Consider the following 25,159-nt stretch of genomic DNA (forward strand, 5'->3'; position numbering starts at 1 on the left):
AAATACGGTGCCGATGCCCGAATCACAGTCACATCACGCACGTACACGTCTCCTCTCTGGACTGCATCTGGACTCTCACCCTCCCTCCCTCTCCATCAATCCATTTATTATATTCTTCTTTTCAAATTTCACTTTAAGGCATGGTGCCCAAGAATCAGTATTTATATGTTTTTAGAACATAAACCTGAAAAGGAAACCTAGGAGTTTCGTTTTAGATTCAAGCCCAAATGAGCAGGTGCACATGTGCTGTTGTGCCATGTTGGTATTTGTATCATAAAACATGGAGACTTTCATGTGTCTTGAGCCAATTTTCTGCCATAAACTGATTTGTAAGAACGCAACGCTGAAAACAGAAAAGGGTACAATCCTGCTGCATCTCATGCAAAGAAAACGTCTGCTCGATCTAAAAGAGTCTACCGTCAAACTGGAACTGAAGCACACTTAAAAAAAGTAAGTGTTATATACAAGATAATATTTGAAGGTTTTGCTGGAGTGTTACAGCTTGTGTGTGAAGCTCTGCTACACTTTTGAAGGCTCACTCCCATCTGCCATACTATAAAAACCAAACAAGTGTTAACATAACACATATGTTCAAATATCATCATTTAAAAGTTGCTTTTAAAGGATTTTAAAATCAAACAGCACAGTTCTTAACAAATTCTCTGTTTTTTTTTAAATTTGGAACTTGTTCCAGTTCAGGTTATCAACACCCAACCCTCAGGAAACATTAATTTGATATTTTTTTAAACAATAGGAAGTGATGTAATCCACCTTGTAATTTAAAATGCATTAAAATGTGTGAACTTGGTAGCCAACTGGTAAAGGAGAATGCTACATAACCGCACCGTCCATGGTTTGATATCGACAGCATATTGTTGCCTGTCATCTCTCAACTATCATTATCTCATAAAAGCTTTAAATTCCCCCCAAAAATATACATATTTACAAAAAAAAGTGTGTCAAAGTAATTGTATAGTAAACATAAACTTCATGTTGTGAAAGCATTTGTGTGAAACGCTGCTAGAAAAGTTAAAATTAGTTTCTATTCAATCCGTCTGCTATGAACGTTTACTTCTGTAGGTGAACTCTGTTATAGCTGTTAATGGAGAAAGAGGAAAGAAGTGAAATGATTGAATTGGTTTTAAAAAAAAAAAGTTCAAGTGGGTTTATGAAAACACCTCGCCTTATAGGATAATAAAAAATGAAGATAACAAAAAAATAATGATGCATTCTTCTAGGATGAAGTCTGCCCTTGAACCTGAAACACAAACAGACGTTTAAAAGACGACGGCAACAGAGACGTGACTTTCTAAAGGGAAACAGGACAGGAAACTAACTCTTTCAGCTCATAGCTGGTGAATCCCAACATCCACCGACCACTTTCCCCATCATATTATCAACAGCTGTATAAATTCAATTCACAAAGCTCAATAAGAAATACAAGGAAGTGAATCAGCGTAATGTATGAATAAAAAAAAAAAAAAGCTTCTGTACTGCACATTTTTGTATGTCATTTTTTTTTGTAAACAGACAAATTTCCCTACGTCGTAACACATACACACTCTTCCCCGGTGACGTTTCCGGTGATTGAGCCTGTGACTCTGGGAGCCGACACATCGCTGACGGCAGCGAGGGGCAGGACAGGAAGTGGCTGCAGACAGGAAAAGAGGAAGTAGGAAGTAAAGAGGCGGGACGCTTCCCTGCTGCCAATCTGGGACCAGAAATGTCCTCCCTTCCTGTGCGAGTCTGTGACAGACACACATTGGGTTTTTTTTTTTTAAACTTCTGTTGCAAATTAAAGCCAGCTATTGAACGAGGCAGATAATTGTTTGCACTAGCAGACACTGAAGTATGCAATCAGTCAGACTATCAACGAGCAGTTCTTTAATCACCACCGTTTGTATAACCTCAGAGGTGACGGAGGTCCCAAACTAGCTCCATGTTTATGACAAGCGTTGGCAAGATTATCTCATTACGTTGAAGTTCTGGTGGTAGCTATGCAACTAACTAATGAAAATACACAACATGTAAGGAAGTAGACATTACCAGGGACTTAAGGCCTTTTGAAACCTTAAAATTGGCCTCAGTCACATGTCAAAACCGTGTCCCTTTCTGCTATGTGTTGTCCAATAAATAAGAAAACGCTTAAATGTTAAAAAGTAAACAAAAATCTAAATTAACTTCTCTTAAATGGCCATTCTGGGGTCATAAATGTAGAGGCTTTACAGTTGCTTTCTCTGGTTTAAGTGTTTTTTTTCCATCCATCATATAGAAATTAAATAATGCTTTTGCTAAGTCTTAGTTAGCATCGATGCTAGCAGATATCCTTCACTGCTCCTCATTGTTTTTTTAACCGTAGATGAGATATGATGGAGGGGATGTTATCGTTGGCGAGCTGTGGTTACCTACAAAGCTGTTCTTCGCTACAAAGACAATGACACACATCTTCACAGAGGCATATTTTAAGAATTTAAGTCTTTTAGCATGTTGAAATGGATTGTTCTTCGAGGTAAATAGCATCTAATCAAATCCAAATCCAGTGTCCAACCCACCCCCACCCCTTTAAAATCCTTTACAAGATCTATTTCGGTTAAGCTTTCAACAATTTTGAGCTTTGCCAAACAAATCCAGGTTATTTTCCCAACTTGGAAGCAGATTCAAAGTGTAACCCTGACATCTCGTTGGATGTGACCGTCAGCTAAACGGCTAAAATGCGAACAAGCAAATCCAGGTGCCAGTTTCCGCTTGAGAGTATTTTTAGCATATATGTGCATTAAGGGCACGTAGTGGAGACAGGAAAAAGAAGAGCGACAGAGTGAGGGGAAGGTACAGTGTGTGACAAAGGATATGAGCTGGATTCACACCAGCAACATTGTGAGTACATGGTGTGTGTGTTGGCCCGCTGAGGCAGCAGGGCAGCCGCAGGAAGTTTGGATATGTAGTTTGTTTTTAATCGGAGCAGCACGGCTGGGAGGAACTCAGCTGCTGGGAAACAGCCGAAAACAGAATTAGAGGAGAGGAGGGGTTTGGGGTGGTGCAGGTTGAATTATTGAAGAAGGGCAGATGGACCGCTCAAACTGTTTACCAATTACTTCTCTATAAACATCACAGCTGCATGGAAAACAACTGTCTATCATCTACACTGGTTTCAGTTCCTTCCATTGAAGTGTAGAGTACAGAAATATTCACCAATTCTAAGTAGACAATGACAAGATGCAAAAAAGGAAGGAAAATGATGAATCTCTGCAAATCATCAAAAATAACAATGATCAGAATCTGGGAAAGCATGTGATCAGTTAGCTTGTTATTTTAACATGCTAATGTTTAGAATATGAATTTTACAATGTTAGCTTGTTAACATGTGATCAGTTAGCTTGTTAACATGGGTATGGTTCACATTTTAACATGCTAACATTAAGAATGTAACATTTAGCTCATTGACGTGAACAGTTAGCATTTTAACATGCTAATGTTTAGAATATGAATTTTACAATGTTAGCTTGTTAATATGTGATCAGTTAGCTTGTTAACATGGGTATGGTTCACATTTTAACATGCTAACATTAAGAATGTAACATTTAGCTCATTGACGTGAACAGTTAGCATTTTAACATGCTAATGTTTAGAGTATGAATTTTACAATGTTAGCTTGTTAACATGTGATCAGTTAGCTTGTTAACATGGGTATGGTTCACATTTTAACATGCTAACATTTAGAATGTAACGATTAGCTCATTGACATGTGAACAGTTAGCATTTTAACATGCTGATGTTTAGAGTACGATTTTTACAATGTTAGCTTGTTAACATGAGTGTAGATCACATTTCAACATGCTGAAATTTAGAATGTTACATTTATAAATGAGCTAATTAACAAATGACCAGTTGACATACGAATACGCCAACATTCAGCATGTAATGTTTATCATCTCAGCTTATTAGCATGCTAACTGTGGCTAATATTCTGAATCTTTATTAGAGTTAAATTCCTATTTATGTAAGTTTCTCTACTTAAAAAGAGCAAAGTGGGTAGATAGGTTCTAGTGATAGCTTGAAGATCAGAGATATTTGAAATATTACATTTTTATGTTTCACTGGATTAACAGATGCCATTGGGTGAATACATTTATGAAAAGTTCATTACATTATCAAGTTTATTTGTATTTATCTAGCATGTGGAATTAGACCTTTAAATCTGTTAGAAAAGTAAAACAAATGTTTGTTTGTTGTTTAAGTTGGCATAATATATTTAAATGGGCCATCTGGCTGACAGGAGGTGTTAATCAAGTAAAGCTTCTAGTCTCTGTAAAATCTTAATGAACAATGGTCTAAGATGTTGTAGACAGCAGTCATGGCCACAAATAGTTATTATTTTTAATGCTTTCACAATCACCAGAGATTAAGGTTTACAACATCGGAAAAAGTTAAGTTATGCCACTGCATGGTTCACTCACAGAAAAGTTTCAGATGCAAATAGTATTTTAAGTAGTGTCGCGGTATCGAACAGATCTCTTGTTTATCGATGTCATACAATTACACTTCAGGTAGGACGACAGTCTCCTCAAAAGTGTTTTGGACATTTGAGAGAGTCAACACAAAAAGTTTAATTTCCAAGATTCCAGGGTCAAAGTTATAAAAAATCATACAAATAAATGTCGTTGGAAAAGTTAGACGAATGGTATTTTCTTTAAAACACAAAGTAGGTTATAAGGACAATCCCCATGCCAGTCTAATCAAAGTCACTAACTGACCTTTGACCTCTGTGGCTATTCTTAGCAGGCCCCATATTGTTGCCCTGCGAGTCACACGCAGATTTTGCTCCGCCGCCATCACACAATGAGGGGTCAATCAGGATAAGCTAACCGCTAACAGACAATACAAGTCAATGGAGAGGGTTAATGACTTTTGACCTGGCGGCTTGATTCCTGGTTTGAACTACAAAAGACACTTTTACTTGTGTTTTTATAAGATATTGGAGTATAATAAGTGTGACAGAAGCAGGGCCATTGTGTGGGTTATCTGCAGTGTAATATTTTGTCTGGTAATCAGTGAATGTTACAGCACTATTGTTGATGTGACTGGCCAACTCTGACTGATGTTTGTGTTTTTAATCAGTTAGTCCAGGGTTTGTACATGCCAAAAACTGAACATTCACCCTCTTGAGTTCTGAAAAAAAATCCCAGATAAGATTGATTTCATGATAAATAAACACTTTTAAGAAAATATTTCAAACAAAATCAAACCAACACAAATTTGTTTGGATTGATATTACCACGATTTGAGCTGATAAAACAAACTAAGATTGTTTTAAGTCTCTAGCAATAGTTGAAAGATGATGATGACTGTTTATTATCTCATTTTGACAGACATTCGTCAGTTGAGGACACATTTGAATCGTGAAAATAAATTTATTTTAGCTCTACTCGAGTCTTTTCCTATAAATCAAAACACTTAACTTGGTGCGACTTCCTATACTGATAATTTACAAGCTGTTCCACCCATTTTAATGGTGATTTTTCATACCATTGAAATACAATAATGTTATAAAACAGGCGTTATCTGTCTGTAATAAATGTGTGTATTCATGTGGTTTTGTCTACAGTACAGCAGAGGGGTGGACACACACACACACACACACACACACACACTAAGAGGGGCACAAAGGTAGTTTTTGTTCCCTCTGTCGCTGGAACTTCAGCTTTGCTTGGTCATCATGGATAAATGCCCCTCTTATCGAGCACAACGGGCACAGACAGAGTCCTACACACACACACACACACACACACACACACACACACACACACACACACACACACTGCTATGGAGTTGTATAGTGCTCCCACTTTAGAAGCAGATACTTTTAAAATAAAATTACAGTACTTACTAAATTGGAAGCCAATATTGGAGTCAGGAAAAGCCAGTTAGATGTTTTCTTGCATTTTTAATTTCTGAAGTTGGACAAAAAGCGTGTGTGTGTGTGTGTGTGTGTGTCTGTGTGTGTGTGTGTATGTCTCCTCGTCTTCATCATCAGTGGCAGCTGCCCGCACTGATAGTTGCTTTGTTTTCAGTGAGTGCTTCTTAATGAGGTCAAAGGCTATTTAGGGCCATAGGACACTGGCAAGGAGAAACAAGAGGTACCTTCATCACAGTCAGAACACACACACACACACACACACACACACACACACACACACACACACACACACACACACACACACACACACACACACACACACACACACACACACACTCGGGCACTCACAGCTATTCATTACATTTGACCAAGACAAGGTCCAAAAATCAGTTGCTGGAGAAAGAGACTCATTGTGTGTGTGTGTGTGTGTGTGTGTGTGTGTGTGTGTGTGTATAAAAGCAGATGGGTCGACTGATTTCTATTTGGAAAGCGGTCGGGTCTATTTGATTTATCAGTTAGTATAATGAGAAGATGAGCATGAGTAGTCACACGTCTTTGCTTTTACAAACATAAATTACGGGGGGACTTTTTCTTTCCTCGCCAAGTTAAATCTGAAATCTCTCACAACTCCACATAGGTATGTTTATCTGATTACTGGGAATAACCAGATTATGTTCCAGTTAAGTGTTTACATGGTTCACGGTGACCTGATTTTTACAATAACCGGAGGATTACATGTTGTGTTTGATAATCAGGTTAATGTCCAGAAGTGTGTGTGTGTGTGTGTGGTGACCTAAAGGAAATGTCTTACATCATAAAACCATAGAAAGAAAATGGAGCGACTCTTTCATGATGATGATATTTAGCTGTATCATAAATTTGGATTTCATAGTTCATACACAAAACGCTGACAGTAACCAGACTACACTGTAGACATGTGACAGTAATTCAGATGTGATGATTAATCCAGATCTTTTAATCAAGTTGTGCTGCAGCTCGTGTGCGGCCTTATCTCAGCCAGGTGAGTGATTTTACGGTGTTTATACAGTATGATGTCTACAATAATGAGTTTTCTCTTAGTCTCATAATAAAACAATGGATGTATAAGTACCAAATCAGTGCCACAGATTAATGTCTGTGTTAATCTTTATCTTGGACTTGGCAATAATTACTTATTATTGCTTTGCGTCTCTCTATATAAATGTATAACATAGTTCTCATACTGAGAAACAAGGTTCTCAGCTCTCATGTCAAAATGGATGATAAGTTTCTTTCTATCAAAAAACTGCCATAATGTGAGATCTTAAACACGAGAATATTAAGGCTGCAACTAACAATCTGTCAATTATTTTCTCAACTTATCAATTATTTGTTTGGTTTATAAACTGTCGATCATTGCTTCCAAAAGCCCAAAGTGCAACCTCAAATCTCTCATTTAGTCCCAACCAACAGTCCATAACATAAAGATAATCACTTTACTATCATAGAAGACTTAAGAAACCAGAAAATATTCACATTTGAGAAGCTGGAACGAGAAAACAATTAATCGATCATCAAAATAGTTGGCGATTAATTTTATGTTGATCAGCTAATTGTTACAGCTCTAAAGAATATTACACAAGTTTTTAAAAACTGTAAGATTTTGCTCTGCTTATGTATCTTTCAAAAAGTCATTTGATTTAGTGGAATGGATAAATTCCTTCAAATTTTTACCAATTTAGATTTGAAAACTTAATCTGTGATAAACATATTGCTGCTCAGTTGGTCATATACGACCACCTGTTATCATGTGACCAAAGTTACGTATTCAGGTGACGTGATGAGCATGTTCAGTTAGCTTAAGAATAAGTGATATACAGTCCAAAGCTCACAAAATAAGCTGGCCAATTTTTAATTATAATTACATCAGTATTAATTTAGTCCATACTGTCCGACACTAACACTCTGACTGATATAACAAAGCGGTGACTCGACCGACGCTGAGTTCATGAAAGCTTTAAGATCAGATTTGAACTCGGTGGCTGAGAGCAGAAACGCTCTCATGCAACAGAAAGTTAATTCCAAACAAACGCTAAAAACCCAATTATTTCACTGATTAGTAACAGCAACAAAATTAACTTGACACCGAAAAATGTGGAGTAATAAATGACTCAAGGATTGCTTCTTTAGAGTGGAGTCAGTATGGAACCAATTTTCTCTCTTCTTTGATAATTAATTACTCCTGTATGGTGTATAAAAATTCAGCTTATTCCTGAGCCTGTGTTAATGAGGCAGACAGAAGGGAATTGTCAACACTACTACCTCTCTCTCTCTCACACACACACACACACACACACACACACTCACCTGGAGACAAACCCCTTTATTGAGAAGCGGGCAGCCATCTTTGATTAGATGGAGTGACTCAGCAGGCAGCGAACACAAGGGGGTGTGTTTGTGTTTTTTATGTGTGTGTGTGTGTGTGTGTGTGTGTGTCTGTGATTCTGTGTGCCAGCACAATGAATGAGCGCGTTTGTGTTCATGTGGGAATATGTAAAAAGTGTGTGACTGTGGCTATATGTGTGTTGTCATACCTCGTGGTCTGGTATCTCAGAGGAAAGAGTCTTTCCCAGCACTGCTGCCGTCAGGTAGGTCCAGCAACGAGCCGTATTCGCCAGGTTATAACCTCCTGGTGAGAGAGAAGGGGAGACACGGTCCATTATTTTGTGGTTACATCCTACGTATATGTCAAGATGTTAATGGTTCCTGAAATCCAAACCTGCTGAAGTGTATCTGAGCAAAGCCAACTACCCCGAATGTTATGAAGTCCTTCACTAAAAAGTTTTAAATCTGTCTGATAATGTTTTATTTCAATTTAATGAGTGATAGTCACAGATGTGAGAGCTGAAAAGAAAGGTTAAACAGCTGAAATAAGGGATTGAGAAAACGTTCAAAGAAGGCTGGCTGAATCTGAAAACACTGTTTACTGTATGTCTAAAAACTCACTCGCATTTTCAGTTGTTTTTCATGACAATCTCCCATAATTACAACTCCAAAAACACAATAAAAAAACATGGTTACACTGCCAAACTCAGCTGGATAATCCTCCGTTCTATCCTCTCCGGCTCTCCTTAATAACTTAATACAGCTAAGTTACAATTTATTTGCTCCTATTGACTTTTCGTTTTCCTATTTCCGTTGTCAGTCAACGGAAAAAGTATAAAAAAAGTGATTTGATTGATGGCCTTGTTAACCGAGCCAATCAGTAAATCAATCAAATCACAATTTTATGATCACAAAGTATGATATAATAAAAAATAAATACAGTTTATTGGGCTCAGCTGTGTTTTTTTTTAAAGGTTTTTTGGTATTTTTTTGTTTATTAGACAGTCGATAGTACAGAGACGGGCAGTAAACAAGGGGAGAAAACATGAAAAAAGGTGTAGACGTAGTAAAACTCAATGACTCATCACAACCAACTGGAAGAAAACAAAATATAAAGCCAGAAAAGTTACCAATGTTCTCTCATAAAAAAAAAAAGACTAATAGAAAAGAGATCGAGTGAAGGGTGAAGAGGATGGACTTGAGTAGAATCAAGAGAATGACATAAAAAAAAAAAGGGGGGGGGATATAACGGAGAGAAAGTATGTAGGACAGAGAGGGAGGGAGAGAAAGGAAGAGAGGTGGGATTGTAGTTGAGTAAAATGGCTTCATTGTGTCGTATAATTAGTAGCTATCATCTGGCCAAGGGCTGAGGGGTCTGGAACAGAGCACGATGTGAGTGTGTGTGAGTGTGTGTGGATGATGGATCTGTGTGTGTGTGTGTGAAATTGTGCACAAGTGAGTGAATCACTGAGATTTAAAGCAAACACACACACAAAGCATATGCTACATTATCTACCTCTCATTGGATGTATTTAAAGCACACACACACACACTAACACATGAACACACATGTATGTAGGCACACAGCATCAGCACAGAATAATAAACACACACACACACACACACAAACAGAGCATACACACCTCCTCCCAGCAGCAGCGTAGGTAGCTGCCACTGCAGGACATACTGCAGACACTTGCCGACCCCCACCGGGGTCATGTTAAAGGAGCACATGGGGTCGCCCGCCATGGTGTCGGCACCCAGCTGCATCACCACCGCCTCCGGGTTGAACTGTGCCCGTACTTCCTGCATCACACTGCAAAACCAGAGAGAGCAGGAAGCATGTCATCCCCCCCCGATGACGTCAGAATGTTTGCTTTGCATTTACGTTCGCTTATGCCGCTATCAGTTATTTATCATTAACTGACTAGAACATGTCTGGAAGTAGTGAATCAGAATTTCTCAGGGACCAACAGCCCAGAAACAAAAGATATTTAATTTACTATCATATATGACACATAAAAGCATCAAATCCTTACATTAAATCCAGATGTTTGGCCTTTTTATTTGCTAAAATAATTAAATGATTATCAAATAGTTGCACTAATTAGTCAATTTAGCTCTAATTGCATGTTTTATAAAATCTGACCAGCTGTGCTTTCTGTTCTACATAGACTGGTCTATAGTCAGTTCCACCAATCAGAAGTCACGGAACACTGGCTGTAGTCGGCTCAGCCAATCACAAGTGACGGAACACTAGTCTGTCATGAGTTCCACCAATCACAACTTTAAATCACAACTCAAAAGTGTTTCTTGTATCAGTCCAGCTAGAAGTAAATTATGGGATATTGTTTGATTTTGGATCAATAAATCAACCTGTAATAGCCGCTAGTTGAGAAAACTCACAACTTACTTTTAAAATTACATCAATTATTTGTTTATTTGTTTTTCTACAGTCTATTTCACTTTTCCTAAGGTTTTTCTTAGTGCTGATTTAGGAAATTGTTGTTTAGTATGAAACAGGAGGTTATTGGTTTAAGTGCTTGATTGACAGGTGTCTCAACCAATTACACTCCGCTGAGGTGATTGATTGACTGTTTTCATGCTCTACACATGCTTATTATCCTTTTCTCATATGTAGATTTTCTGGCTTCAGTAACTAATAAGATGGCAGCAAAGATATTCACCTTCAAAATCATCATAAATTATAACTTAATTTCAGAAAACCTGATAAACCTGCGGTGTGTATTTTGGGGGGTTTTCTGACAGACACTGACACTGAGATTTCGAGCTGTTGTGATTTGCACTTGTTGAAGCAACACGTGTGCATTTTTCAGTCTGGGAGAAAAATCCTTCAGCTACAGAAGTTAAAGTTCAAGACTCCATTGTTTGAAGGAATCCCCCTGTCGAAGAATCCTTGAGAAAGATGCTGAAACTCCACTAGCTCCAAGGCTGCTGCTCTGTAGCTGAACCTGACCTTTGACCTCTGCGGAGGGGATGTGGTCGGGAGAGGGGAAGGGAAAATTGGATTTCTCCTCAGGGATCGGTGAGGAAAAAATTTTTTAAAAGACTTGCCTCTGAGTTGTACAGGGGTTTCCTAATACTTCTGTGTGTGTGTGTGTGTTTACCTGGTAAAAACTTGGTAGTATCTGTCATCCTTGATTCCATCCTCCAGCGGTACGTTGATGGCGTACCAGCGACCTTTACCCAGCCCAGTGTCTGTCAGGTCACCCGTACCTATACACACACACACACTTATCTTAAACTCTACCGTAATATATGTAATATATGTGATCATATCACAACATATTTTGTCTTAAACATCTGCAGGGACCGACCTGGGAAGAATCCAGGAGAAAACTTGTGGAGAGAGACTGTCATGACTTTGGAGGTGAAGCTGAAGGCGTCTTCAACACCTGCAGGAAAATCATAATGGATCACTACAGAAGAAAGCAAACACTAAATTTCACACTAGTTTAAGAGATATCTTCATCAAAACAGAAGCTTATTTCAAATATTCTCTGTCTACGAGCCAGACTGCCCTCTGAACTCACTACAATTTTGATACTTTTATTGTTTATTTGTGTACCGTCTCCGTGATGCAGGTCGACGTCCACGTACAGGACTCTCTCATATTTCTCCCTCAGTTTGAGGATTCCCAACACAGCGTCGTTCACGTAACAGAAACCTGACGCCTCGTCCCTAGAGGAGAGAGAGAGAGAGAAATAAAAATGATTCTTTACCAACAGCGCCCTCATCAGGTGACTCGGTGCAACTGACAGATTACCTTAAAGAGTTTATGTAGCTCCTCATGATTATAGATAACTTAAAAATGATTAACTTTACACCCCAGAACCTCCATTTATCAAGTTATAGTTGCATAAACTGGACTTGGTGATGAAATACAATGGAGACAGTGGTGGATTTAACTTAAAAGTATGACGACACAAGTACAACAAGAGTGTTTCAGCTCATCACAACTAAACTCAAACTGTATTCCAGCATCTTGTCTACTTTCATATATTAAAATACAATATTAGTATTAAAGCAGAATGGATAACATCACTAGGAACTTAGTTGTTATACGTGTTTGACTATGCTGCTTTCATCTGTGTGAAACGTTGACTTACTTCTTGGCGTGGTGCCACCCTCCTGCCCAGTTGATGGCCACTTCACACGTCTTGTCAAGCAGGCACTGGGCTCCTGTCAGTGTAGCGCCTCCTACTGCTGCTGCGTAGTCAAATATCCCCTCCACCACCGGACAGTCATAACCTGGAAGAAGACATGGAAAAATAATCATTTAAAAAAAAAAAAACCTTATAAAAAGGCCAAAGCCCACAACGCTGCCTTAAAATAGCTTATTTTGTCTAAAAAGTGAAAAGTTCAGCACTGAGATGTATAATAATCCAATAAATACACTCAATGGTAGTATCTGTGAGTGGTTATTTCTACATTTTAGTGTTCAACTGCCAAAAAACTGCACTGCAACAGTCTGAAAACTTGATATTTTTTCATGCTGGCTTCACTTCTTTGACCTCAATGCCCTTGCAAAAAAAAAGGGACAAAATCCCTGATGGGCTGTGGGGAGAGATAAGCAGAAAATACAATAAAAGGGATGAAATGGAAAAAGCAGAAATGGAAGAATGAAAAAGGGAAACAAAAAAACTGGAAAAAAAAAAAGGAGAGTCAGAGAACTGAAACAAAAGACACGACATGAGAGAGAAGGAAGGGTGGACAGAAATGAGTGATAGATGGCAAACAATAGAATGTGGCAAAAGATAAATTAAAGAGACAAAGGACAGAAGTGACAGAGAGAAAAAAAAGGTCTGTATCCAGGAAAAAGGTGGAGCACTTTGCTTTTGCAACAAGAAAGGAAGGATGGACCAGAGAGACAGAGAGAGAGGTGTGGAGAAGACAAAAGGAGGAAGCGACAGAGGGATGAGTTGAGGACATAAAGAAGAGCGAAACGGGCGGAGGAGGGCGGGGGAAAGAAAGGCGAGGGGAGACAGATAGGAAATAAAAACAAGAAAAAAGGGGGCGAACTTGCGGATGAGTCTAAAGTTAGAAAATTCAAAGTATGGAGAAAGTTTGAGCTAAGAGCCGACTGGACATCCAGAAACAACAAACCATGGAGGGATCTTTCTAACAGCATCCCTCCCTCATGGGGTCAAGTTCGGATTGTGTTGCTATCTTGGCCAAACTAAACTGATGATGTGATGGCAAAGTCATTGTGTTGACATTATTTTTAAACTCAGAGCAATGAGAAAGCAATCTGCCTCCTCTTAAAAAGGGGTAAAATTACATTTAGGTGGATTAAAAACCTTAAAGATACACTGTTCAGTCTGTGTAACGTTTGTATTTGGTGTTATACCTCCACCTGGTGTCAATAAATACGTACTGCATGTGATTCCTAAAGTCTTCCCTGCCTTATTGTCTATTTAAATCCCTCTATATTAAATAAGAAGGTTTAGAAACTATAAAATCTGAATGAGCCACTTGTTTGTTCTCACAACTGTGAAACTGAAAGTAAAAAACATGCAAACCTGATCCATTATATGATATTCAGGCACATGAAATAGCATCACAGAGAGGTAGAATTCACTTATTTTGGCCGGGGGGGGGGGGGGGGTTGTGATTCCCGGTGTTTCTCACCCAGGCCGTAGTCGACTGACTGAGGGTCGTCGTTGTCTCCGTCCTGGCTGATCTTGTGAAGATGCTCCAGGTAAGAGTCTGTGTGGAACTTGGCCATTTCCTCTATGGTAGCAGCACGAGGTTTCACCATGCTGGAGAAAAAAAAACAATCAGAATCATCTTTATTGGCCAAGTATGTTTACACGTATAAGGAATTTGACTCCGGTTTAGTGGTTCATAATGTACTTCAGAAACAAACACAATGAATGACTTTATACAGGTGAAATGGTTTCTGTTAACTGTAAACGGGATACAAATAGTGCAAAGAAGTAAAGAGTGCTGAGATAAATATTATGCACATTTTTGTATTTTAGACTAAAATAAATAAATATAATTTGTAGGTTTTGTGGGTATTATAGTGTCACACAGTGATTTAAGGGGGAAGAAAGTGTTCCTGTGTCTGGTGTTTTTGGTGCACAGTGTTCTGTGGCGCCTGGAGGTGTGCAGGTATGCATAGATAATCTTTTCTGCAGACTGTCCATTGTAGTTTGTTCCTGTCTCTGTTTGGTAGCCGATCCAGACCAGACTGTGATGGATGTGCGGAGAACAGACTGAGCGACTGCGGTGTAAAAGTGGATCAGCAGCTCCTGAGGCAGGTTGTATTTCCTGAGCTGGCGCAGACATAGTACGTGTCCTCTGCAGAGCCTTTTTGAGCGCAGTCCCATGATGACTGCATCATCCTCTGACCTCTCCAAGGACTTCATGACTACAGACGTCAGGGCTGTAGTTGTTCAGATCGGTGATGGAGGGTTTTCTTGGGGACCGGGACTTTCAGACAGGTGGGTGACCTGCCGTTTGGGCCTGGTGTCGTCCTGATCTGTCTGTTAAAGAGCTGCCACACATCCTTTTCACAAGCCGCCAGTGCTGGTGGGCAGCCAGGAGGTAGTTGGAACAGGTGAGGGGCGTGAAACTTGCAGTAAAACACATTCAGGTCTTTGGCTAGTTGGAGGTTCTCTGCAGTGTAGGAGGGGGGTTTCCTGTAGTTGGTGATGTCCTGCAGAGCTTCTCCACGCTGATGCAGGATTAGCTGAAAACCTGTTTTTCAGCTTTTCAGTGTAGCTCCTCTCTGCTACTCTGATCTCTTTTATCAGTGTATTTGTCAGTAATGGTACAAGACAAGCTGCTTACACAAGTACTGCTGCATAGGCAGTAGCAGAGTAACATCACTGTTTTTTTCACTGTGCTGCCAAATAAATATGTGAATGTAACATCTGCAGCTGGTTAATGGGACACCTCTTTTTAAAAAAATCAGAGACAACTAAGTGCACACAAAGCCAGCAGTAAACAGCAACCTACCACAAACTGCTGTGCTCATATAAAATAAATAATCCGAACCAAATGCTGCGTTGCAATATCAGGGATGGAAAACTGGCAGGCGTTTTAAATAAACATAAATGTCTGTTTAACAATATCAAAAGCAAATGCTTTACCTGAACACTGAATTAAATCAAGACAAAAATGACACTTGGATTGAGGCAGAAAAAAAGATGAATATTTTACACTGTAAGTAAAAGATGTAGAACAAATAAAATTCTTCCTTCAAAGCCAATTCAGTCACTTCAAACTAACTTTATTTGTCCTCAAGTGGCTTTAAAAACCTGCAGAGTAGGAACATATAAAATACAACCAACTGGATATCAAAACACAGGCCTATATAACACTGCAGAGTAAAAAGTAAAAACCTCTATATTCTTCTTATACAATACGCTAGATATAACAAATGCTGTGCAATATACAAAATACTGTAGATTTCAAGACACTATTCAATATGCCAACTATCTATTTTCACTATTTGTATTGATTAAAACAATTTTCTGTTCCTTTTACTTCAAATTACTCTCATGAAGTTGGCAAAAATAAAAGTCTTTGATGTTTCGGGCTCCTTCTGCTTGGAATAATTTATCTGTAAATGTCCGCTTTCTGTCATCATTTGGATTATTTAAAATGTGTTTTCTATCTTAAAACAAATGTCCTGTTTTCAGTAATACTCTTACTGACAGTTACTTCATAGATTGATCATTTTTCTTTTGATTGAGTGTCTAGCCTAAGGTTGTAACTCTTCTTTGGTTTTGTTTGTTCTTTTTTTGTTTCTTTTATCGTTTGTTTGTTTGTCTTTTTAATGTTGAGTTATGTATTATTGTGTTTTGTATTGTTCTGTTTTCCATTTGTTTTGTGAGTGTTTGTTTGTGATGCCCCCTTGAAAAAAAAAAACGATGATGCATCTCAAGGGTTTTTATCCTGATATAATACATTTCCTCAATAAAACAAACTAGACAACATATTTAAATAATCTGAATATAAAACCATATTCAAGAGTCAGAGGGAATCTGTAATTAATACCCTTTCTGGTCTTAAATTTAGATAAATAACAATTAATCATTTTCTCGACAACTTGTATACTGTACAGTTCAATATAGTGAAGCTAAGTTTAGCTTTGTCCAGTGGAATACATGCACAGTATGTGGTTATATGTGACTGAAAGTGATTTATGTCTGCATACATTCTTATTTGAAAAAGTAGGAGGTAAACTACTGTTCCATAAAATATATTTTAAAGGACAGGTTCACAATTTTTCAAGCCTGCCCTAAAACAACAGTCAGGTGCACAATTGAACATTGAAATAGGTTTTTCTTGCCATAATCATTCCTCCTGTTCATACTGACCATTAGAAGATCCCTTCATAATGCACTTACAATGTAAACAATGGGGGACAAAATCTACACTCCTCCTTCTGTGCAAAAATGTATTTAAAAGTTTGTTTGAAGCTAATATGAAGCTTCAGTCGTCCAAATGAGTCAAACCAAGTAGATATCTTTCAATGTTAGTCTATTTAGTGCCAAAGTCCCTCATTTTGTTACTATTCTTCCACCGTAGCTCAACAGGGAAACACAAAGAGGGAATTTGATGCTAAAAAGACCATAAATGTGGCAGATATCCACTTGATACGACTAACTCAGACTGCTGAAGCCTCATATAAGCTTCACATCAACTTTTAAATGCATTTTTGCACAAAATGTGGATTTTAGCCTCCATCACTTACATTGAAAGCACATTTAAAGGGGATCTTTTAATAGCCAGTATGAAGAGGAGGAATGTTTACAGCGAGGAAAAGCTCTTTCACTGTTCTTTTGGTCGCCTGACTGTTGTTTCAAAACATACTTGAAAAACTGTGAGCCTATTCTTTAATGGAAGAAACTAACATTAGCTTAATAACACTAAACTTACCTCATATGTTTGAGCAGTCCATACGCCTCTATCAGTGAGTGGACCATACTCGCCTGGAAATGTAGTAAAAATACAAAATCACTGATTGAAATGTAGTCTAAACAATGAAGTATGTTACAGCAAACAAAGCCGGTAAATAAATGCTCCTCATTCAATCCAACTCACCCGATTTGGTACTTTGGATAAAGAGTCGCAGGTGTCGATGTACTCCGGGCTAAAAACGTACGCGACTCTCCGTTTACTGCAGCTGTCATCATCACTGTCTCCTCTGCAACTCATTTACGTTGGATAAAATGTAGATGATTTAACGGAGACTGTAGCTAAAAAACAAATTTACACTGAAGAGAAAAGATGATCGGCTCCTTCTTCTTCTCAAGTCTGGTGTTACACCGTCAACAGTCCCTCCGGTGAAGTCGGCCAACGGCTGTTTTTTTTTTTTAAACGACCAACGGCTGTTTGTTTGTTTGTTTGTTTTTTTACACCTAAGTTAAGAGGAAAACTTGATAAAAATATTTTAAAAACTTGCTTTTGTTGTATTTAATCTGGTTTAACACGAGGGAACATCGATGATTTTGACAACAGTTAAGGCAAAATGCAGCTATATAACGGTCACGCAACGTTCCTCACGCGGACATTTTTAAAAGAGGGACACGTTCGACGCAGGAAGCATTCTGGGATTTCTTGTAGTCTTTTCTTCTTTCTCTTTAATAAAGCCCAATAAGCTTTTCTTTCGTGATTCCCTTTTTTATGTTGTTATTTTATGGTGCATGTTTTTTTATTTAATTTTATTGTCATTATGACTTTAATTGTGATTTTATTTAGTGTCATCATTTTTATATGCACTTATATATTTTACACTTTTATCTGTTTTATGTCCATGGTTTGTTCTTTCACTGGCATTCTATATGCCTTACATGAGCTTATTTCTTTTATTTGTATGTTATTTATTTATATGTGTGGTTATTTCTTTTACTGAATTTTTTACCTGCTTAATATGAGCTAATTTATTTTCAAAATTAAAATGAACTAAGACGGAAATTGCCCCCAAAACTTTAGATTTTGTCAAGAGCACACATGATGAACAAGGACTCCTGAAACACCTAAACAAGGGCAGTGATGAAATGTTACTAAGTACATTTACTCAAGTACTGTACTCAGCCTAAGTACAAATTTAAGGTACTTGTACTTTACTTGAGTATTTCCATTTTATGCTACTTTGTACTTATATTATAAATATTGTACTTTTTACTTATTTTTCAGATTAAGATTTTATGTAAAATATTACTTTAATATTCTAACTGTTGTTTAAATTGTCCGCTCTTTTCTTCTCTTTCTTTTTTATTTGTCATGCACTTTCTGTGAAATGTACTATATAAATTAAGGGTATTCTTCCTCTCCTCCTCGTTCTTTGTCTCCTCCTCCTCCTCCTTATTATTATTATTATTATTATTATTGTTATATAAAACATCACACACTTATATTATAATACAGTAGTATTACTATTAATCTACCCAAAGTATCTAAATTGGCTCCACATTGATGAACTACAGCATTAAAAAGCTCTTAAATGTATTTGTTAGCAATATAATATACTATAATAATATAACACTCTATAAGAAGCAAGTCTGCATAATGAGTACTTTTACTTTTGATACTTGAAGTACATTTTTCTGATTTCTGTACTTAAATAACCTTTTGAATTCAGGGCTTTTACTTGTAATGGAGTATTTTTAGACAACAGTATTTTTACTTTTAGATTTTAGGGGAAACCTGATTTCGCTAGAGGGCGCCGAAAACATCTTACTTTCTGCTCACCACAGAAAGAGACACAATATAGAAATAGTATAAAATACTATTAGAATGTTTTCAGTCACTACCCACCTTGAATACTTAACCACAACACTTGATGTTGTTGTGATAAAACAGCAAATACGCTTTAAATGATGGTGTCCGGATGATTTTTAATGGGTTTTTTTTTTGCCTAAGTTTGCTTCCTGGTTGTATTTAACAGCATTTGTTGAAGTATTTCTGATCGTTTCATGCCATTTTAAAAGCCTTTCGCTATTTTTTATATATGTATTAACAATGCAATTTAGATGTATTACTTTCATCCTTAACTGATGATTCTGCTATACTGTGCAAACTTCATACAGTAGGTTAAACTACTATCAAGTTATTAATAACAAAGAATAGCATGTCCGGTTATAAATTTCAAAGTAAAATATTTATTGCCACAGTAGGCACTCTAGATGAATCAAATACTTCAGTGAGAGTAAAGTTTAAAAATATGTTTATAGAAATTACATGCAGTAAATGGATATATTTCTACATGTTGGTCCTACAGCTGATTTCTTAAATTTCTCGGCCTACTCTGCTGGGTATAAATTGTTTTGGGTAAAATGTTTTGGGTAAAATGTGTTATATAGTTGTATGGTCAATGAAGTATAATTAATTTGCAGTTATTCACGTTGTATAATGAAAAACACAATTTTTCGGGGTATTTCCAGATTTCAATTCAGTTCAATTGAGCACGCTTAAGTGTCCACTTGTTCCATTATCCAACTTGTACAAAGAAAATTGAAATAGGAAGTCAAGAAACAGAGACAGCTCGCATTCAAAGTAAAAATTACGCGTTTTGAAGCGTGTTGGCCACAGCTCAATTTAAGGAGAGCTATACTAAATAAATAAACAAAAAGCCTAAATAATGAACATAATTCATAACTTCTTTTACACACTTTGGAGATAAAACTATGTTAAAAAAAAGAAAGAAACAAAGGCAGTGGAACTAACCCAGAGATTTTCAAAGTAAACGCAGCGTGTATTATGGAGACGCACTGAGCCGCTGCAGACTGTTAAGCTGTAATGTGGGAATGTTTGTGACCCGGCTGCCATGTTGAAAACGCACATGGGGAGGACAGTGAGGGACTACACATGCTCTAACATGCACATACAGCTGGACCGGCTTCCAAAATAAGAACAGAAAAGCTCAGAAAACAATACAGACAGAAGGAGTGTGACTTCATTCTCTGCTCAGTTCGTCATTACTCCACAATATCTTTACATGGCAAATAGCTGTTCACTGACATCTGGCGGGGCTGAATGTCGTATATTGCACCTTTAAAAACTCATGATGTGTAATTTAAGTTATAAATTAAAGCTGCAAGCAGCATTGAACGGGCCCTCGCACCCTTGCGCATGTCGGGGCGCGGTGCAGTCCAAGGGCTTCTGTCACGGGCACGTAGATATCTCCAGACCTGGGCTGACAGATCTGACTTTACAAACATGTGAAGTTTAGTGCAGACTGGAGCATGTACAATAAAGTTATAGCAATTTCCTCTGTCATGGTGAAACATCAAATCTCAACGGTGTGAGGATGACAATTTTCTGCAGGGTGAGACATGTCTGTCTTGCTCACCCTTGTGTCATCAAAATTATGCAAGTTTTGGGCCCTTTCACTTTGATTTCAATAAATAAATTGAAAACTTTTGATGAGTTTGTGTGTAAAAGAAATTCACTTCCTAATTTCCATCGTCTATTTTTAGAAAAGGAAAGACTTTTAATGCACATGACCTGGTCAAAGTTTGTTTGAAATGCGTACTGTCAGGTGTGTAGAGACAATAAGTAACTGCAGCTGGACACAGAAAAATACTCATATATTTGAAGGGAGAGTGTGAGCGAACCGCTAAGTGCTCAGGCTTTAATAAAGGAAAAACTTCAGTACAAAGCTACAAATTTTAGTTTTGATTTGATTTGATTTTTATTTTTCTGTAGCACTTTATCACTAAACTGTCACCCTCACTCAATGAGCTCCATTAAACCCCCATGTATTCAAGTTTGAAGTTGATACCATTAACGCCCTAGGAGGAGATAGTGTTTCTTGGGGGTCCAAAATTGGCGCAAAGTCGTACTTTGATGGGCATATTGTGGACCTCCTGTTGGATTTAGGTCAGGGGTGTCTGCATATGATTTGTAGATCTTGATGAGACAAATATTTGGTGAGTTTTTGAGCATGTTTAGGGGGTCAAATTAAGGGTTGAAGTGGCGGAATAATAAAGAAGAAAGAAAGAAACTAACACATGAAATACAATAGGGTCTTCATCCCTTTGGGGCTCAGGCCCTAATAAACCAGTAAATAAATGAGTAAACTACACTCTAGTTTCTGTATTCCTAGAAAAGTAAATTACCAGGAGACTTATGCTTCTTGTCTGATGTTCTTTTAATTTGAAGGCAAGCTCTCCTAATATCCGGTTTGAGCCGGCCTCCTGTAACTATCTTACCGCCGATATTTTTCCTAGGATGGCGAACTCATGCCCCACCCACCTCTGCCTATGATTGGCTAGTACTCATCGCCTTCGTTGGTTGGATTGGTTAGGTTTAGGCATGACGAATGAGATTGGTTAGAGTTAGGGCAGGTAAGCCAATCACAAGTAGAAGGGGGCGGGCCACGACTTCGCCATCCTAGGAAAAAAATTATCGCGTACCGCAGCTTCAAGTTACACTTGCTGGACTTTCGTTGCTTGCCGCTGTTGACAGCTAGGCAGCAGCTTTCCTGGTTCTCTGTGAAAGCTGTGTTTCTTCTTTCGGCCTGCCGGACTTTCGAAAAAGAACACCGAAAAATGACATTACAGTCGAGGATTTAGTTAGTTTGTGTCCTTGAATACTTGAATTGAACCGTTGACTCGTCACCATGAGAAGCAGGAGCAACTCCGGCGTTAAATTGGACAACTATGCCCGGATAGTGCAGCAAACTATCCTGCGGCACCAAGTGAGTGTTTAAATGTGACCTTTTGGTATCTTCACACCTGTTTAATTAACTTAACAGTTTAAAAAAGGCAGTTTGTCAACGGAAACAGTCGCTGTTTGCATGTCTGCAGGCAGGTTTGCTAACATTAGTCCAGTGGGAAAACCAAAATGTGTCATGCATGCAGCAGTAAATGAGGTGAAGAATATTGTTGTTGCACAAGGCATCAGCTCTCTTTCAAATAACACGCATACACATGTAATTACAGACTCTCATTGCGTGTGTGTGTGTAAGTGTGTGTCTTCATTTAATGCAATGAATCCCAGTGATGGAAAGTGACTAAGTACATTAACTCAAGAACTGTACTTAAGTACGATTTTGAGGTACTTTGAGTATTTCCTTTTTTTGTATTTCCTACTTTCTTCTTCCACTCCACTACATTTCAGAGGGAAATATTGTATTTTCTACTCCACTACATTTATCTGACAGCTTTAGTTACTTTCTAGATGAAGATTTGACACAATGGATAATAGTAAAAGCTTTTAAAATACAACATTTTGTTAAAAATTAAACCAGTGGTTTCCAACCTTTTTGGCTTTTGACATCTTACAAAAAGCAGTGTGTAGTCAGGGTCACATTTCAGATGTCTATGAGTTGTTAACAGCTCCACCAAATAGTGATTTTTCCCTCTAAACTTCTCACATGCTTTCATTTCAATAAATGTTCAAATGATCCAATATTTCACTAAAAATCAAAAGATTAGAGAAAGTCTAAAAACTGAAAACAGATTTGTGTATCAGAACTTTGTTTTTTCTTCTTTCCTCTCTCATTAATCATCTCACAACCCCTCAGATTTATCTGGTGACCCTTTGGAGGGGCCCAACCCCTAGGTTGGGGACCACTAGACTAAACTAAGTTAGCTAACTGTACATGAAGTAGTTCAAACTAGCTCCACCTCCAGCAGCTACAACATATATAACAGTATATATAATGTCAGTCTGAGGGACAAAATGAGTACTATTATTTTAATACTTTAAGCACATTTTCATGCTAATACTTGCATACGTTTACTAAAGTACAGGATTTTTACTTGTAACTGAGTATTTTTTACATTGCTGTATTTGTACTTTTACTTAAAGTAAGTTTTTGAGGTTTTTATATCATTCTGTAGCTTCACATTAGTGTTCCATATGTATTGTGAAAATTCAGATTTTGGTCGAAGTACATATGCTTTACTGTCAAAATGCCAATTTCCCAAGCCCTTCTAAAAACTTTTTCCCACGTGACCTGACATAGATTTCTGCATGATGACCAGTTTAAAAGACTAAACTGGATTCAGATGGAAGCTGAGGAGTTTCTTCTTTCCAGTTTTTGATCCACTGCAGGTTGTAACAGTAGTCAGAAAATGCAGACATCTAGAGCTGCAAGCAACTAACAATCATTTTCATCAACGATTAACCTTCCGATTATTTTTTTGATTCATTGTTGTGGTCTATAAAATGTCAAAAAACTTTGAAAAACGCCTGTCACAATTTCCTAGAATCATCAAATGTCTTATTTGTCATATCAAAACTCAAACATATACAATAAGATGTGGAAAAGTATCAGATCTGAGAACCTGAAACCATCATATGTCAGCATTTTTGCTAAATAAAATGACTTTAAGGATTAATCAATTGTCAAAATAGTAGCAGCTCCACAGACATCGATAATAGTTAGCGTTTCTCATACACAGGCTCTACTTGGGTGGCCCACCTAGGTAGATAAAATCCAAATTCAAGTCACACAGGGTTTCCCATTAAACTTTGCCACAGTTTAATTTGCCCCACTACAGTTTCACGTTGGCATCCCTCTGCATATAACTGACACTTGTGACATGGACACACACACTCACACAGACACACACACTCTCCAGCGTATAACTGACACTGACAGACCAAAGGTTTGGGATCTCACTTCTTCCTCTGCAGTTTTATAGAAACTACAAAACACTGCAGATGAATTATGGAAGCAGACATGTTCTAGAAAGTGCAGACCTATCCAGTCGCTTCTCCATTAACTCTGCTAAATTCATGCACATTTATGCTCCTTACGTGTATTTTTACAATATTAGTTGTACTTTTTGTGAATAATATAAGACAATGATAACATATGACTACAAGTCACCCATTGGGATAGGGGAAATGGTCAACTCACCACTTTGTAACCTCTCCACTTGTTGACTATACTACCTGGACAGTCCAGGTTTTCAAATGTAAACATTGGAGTAAACACCTAGGAAAAGATGGAGGGGATAAACACTAGCTACGATCGTGACCACATAGACATGTAAGACCACCTCTGCATCCATCTCAGCATCGGAGGAAACACTGAGGTAAACTTGGAGGGATTAAACACTGGCTCCGATCCCGGTCACATGGATCTTCTCTGCCAAACATCCTGCTAGCCAATGGATAATAAACTGGATGACCTCTGTGCCCGCATCAGTTTCTAACTGGATATCAGGAACTGTAATGTCCTTTGTTTCACCGAAACTTGGCTAAATCCTGGAAAACCGGACAGAACCATTCAACCAGGCGATTCTTTTTCTGTATACCGATCAGACAGAACAGAGGACTCTGGCAAGAAAGATTGGCGTGACAGTTGGAATATTAAAGTGCTCTCCCATTTCTGCTCACCTGATCTGGAGTTAATGTCAATAATATACAGACCACACTTTCTACCGAAGAAATTTACATCAGTTATTATCACAGTGGTCTACATCCCACCACAGGGGAGTACAGAGGCTGCCATGTTGGATCTTTGCAAAGACTTGAACTGCTCACAGACCGGTAATCCTGATGCTGTGCTCGTTGTTGCTGGGGACTTCAATCAGGCTAACCTTAAGAAGGTTATGCCTGACTTCCATCAACATATTGACTGCGCCGCAAGGGGAATAAACTCTGGATCACTGATACACGCTGTTGAAAAATGGCTACAGAGCAGAATCACTACCCGCGTTCAGGAAGAGCAATCATATGGCCATCTTGCTGAGGTTAAAGTATGTAAACAAACTATGATGCATGACCCCAGTGGCCGCCAATCAGAGGCCACCCTACAGTCTGTACTACATGACCCAGTCTGGAGCACGTTCCAGGACACAACCTTCAATGTCACCGATGACATTAATGGATTCAGTGAGTCTGTGGTGGATCTACAGAAGCAACTCTACCCAAAACTACAGT

The 25,159-nt window shown here is 38.1% G+C and overlaps 2 protein-coding genes across 7 annotated transcripts in view; one reads left to right on the forward strand and one right to left on the reverse strand.

Moving 5' to 3' along the window:
• The window catches only part of hdac8 (histone deacetylase 8), a 33,852-nt gene extending 16,040 nt beyond the window's left edge, over positions 1-17,812 (reverse strand). Inside the window, exons 1-9 of the mRNA XM_044341503.1 lie at positions 17,360-17,812; positions 17,195-17,247; positions 13,931-14,061; positions 12,409-12,550; positions 11,868-11,980; positions 11,617-11,694; positions 11,407-11,515; positions 9,922-10,094; positions 8,488-8,582 (exon numbers count right to left, since the gene is read on the reverse strand). Coding sequence (XP_044197438.1) covers positions 8,488-8,582; positions 9,922-10,094; positions 11,407-11,515; positions 11,617-11,694; positions 11,868-11,980; positions 12,409-12,550; positions 13,931-14,061; positions 17,195-17,247; positions 17,360-17,473 — 1,008 coding nt within the window. The 5' untranslated portion in view covers positions 17,474-17,812. The remainder of the gene's footprint in view (positions 1-8,487; positions 8,583-9,921; positions 10,095-11,406; positions 11,516-11,616; positions 11,695-11,867; positions 11,981-12,408; positions 12,551-13,930; positions 14,062-17,194; positions 17,248-17,359) is intronic.
• A 3,887-nt stretch (positions 17,813-21,699) lies between these two features.
• Positions 21,700-25,159, forward strand: part of phka1a (phosphorylase kinase, alpha 1a (muscle)) — a 33,948-nt gene continuing 30,488 nt past the window's right edge. For 5 of the 6 annotated variants that reach the window (XM_044340609.1, XM_044340608.1, XM_044340610.1 and 2 more), the window contains exon 1: positions 21,701-21,959. In XM_044340609.1, the coding sequence (XP_044196544.1) occupies positions 21,882-21,959 (78 nt within the window). In that variant the 5' untranslated portion in view covers positions 21,701-21,881. Of the gene's footprint in view, positions 21,960-25,159 lie in introns of all 6 variants that reach the window. The other variant, XM_044340607.1, reaches the window with a different exon arrangement.

This window comes from Thunnus albacares, chromosome 22 (genome assembly GCF_914725855.1).
Source record: "Thunnus albacares chromosome 22, fThuAlb1.1, whole genome shotgun sequence".
In the NCBI taxonomy this organism is placed as follows: Eukaryota; Metazoa; Chordata; class Actinopteri; order Scombriformes; family Scombridae; genus Thunnus; species Thunnus albacares.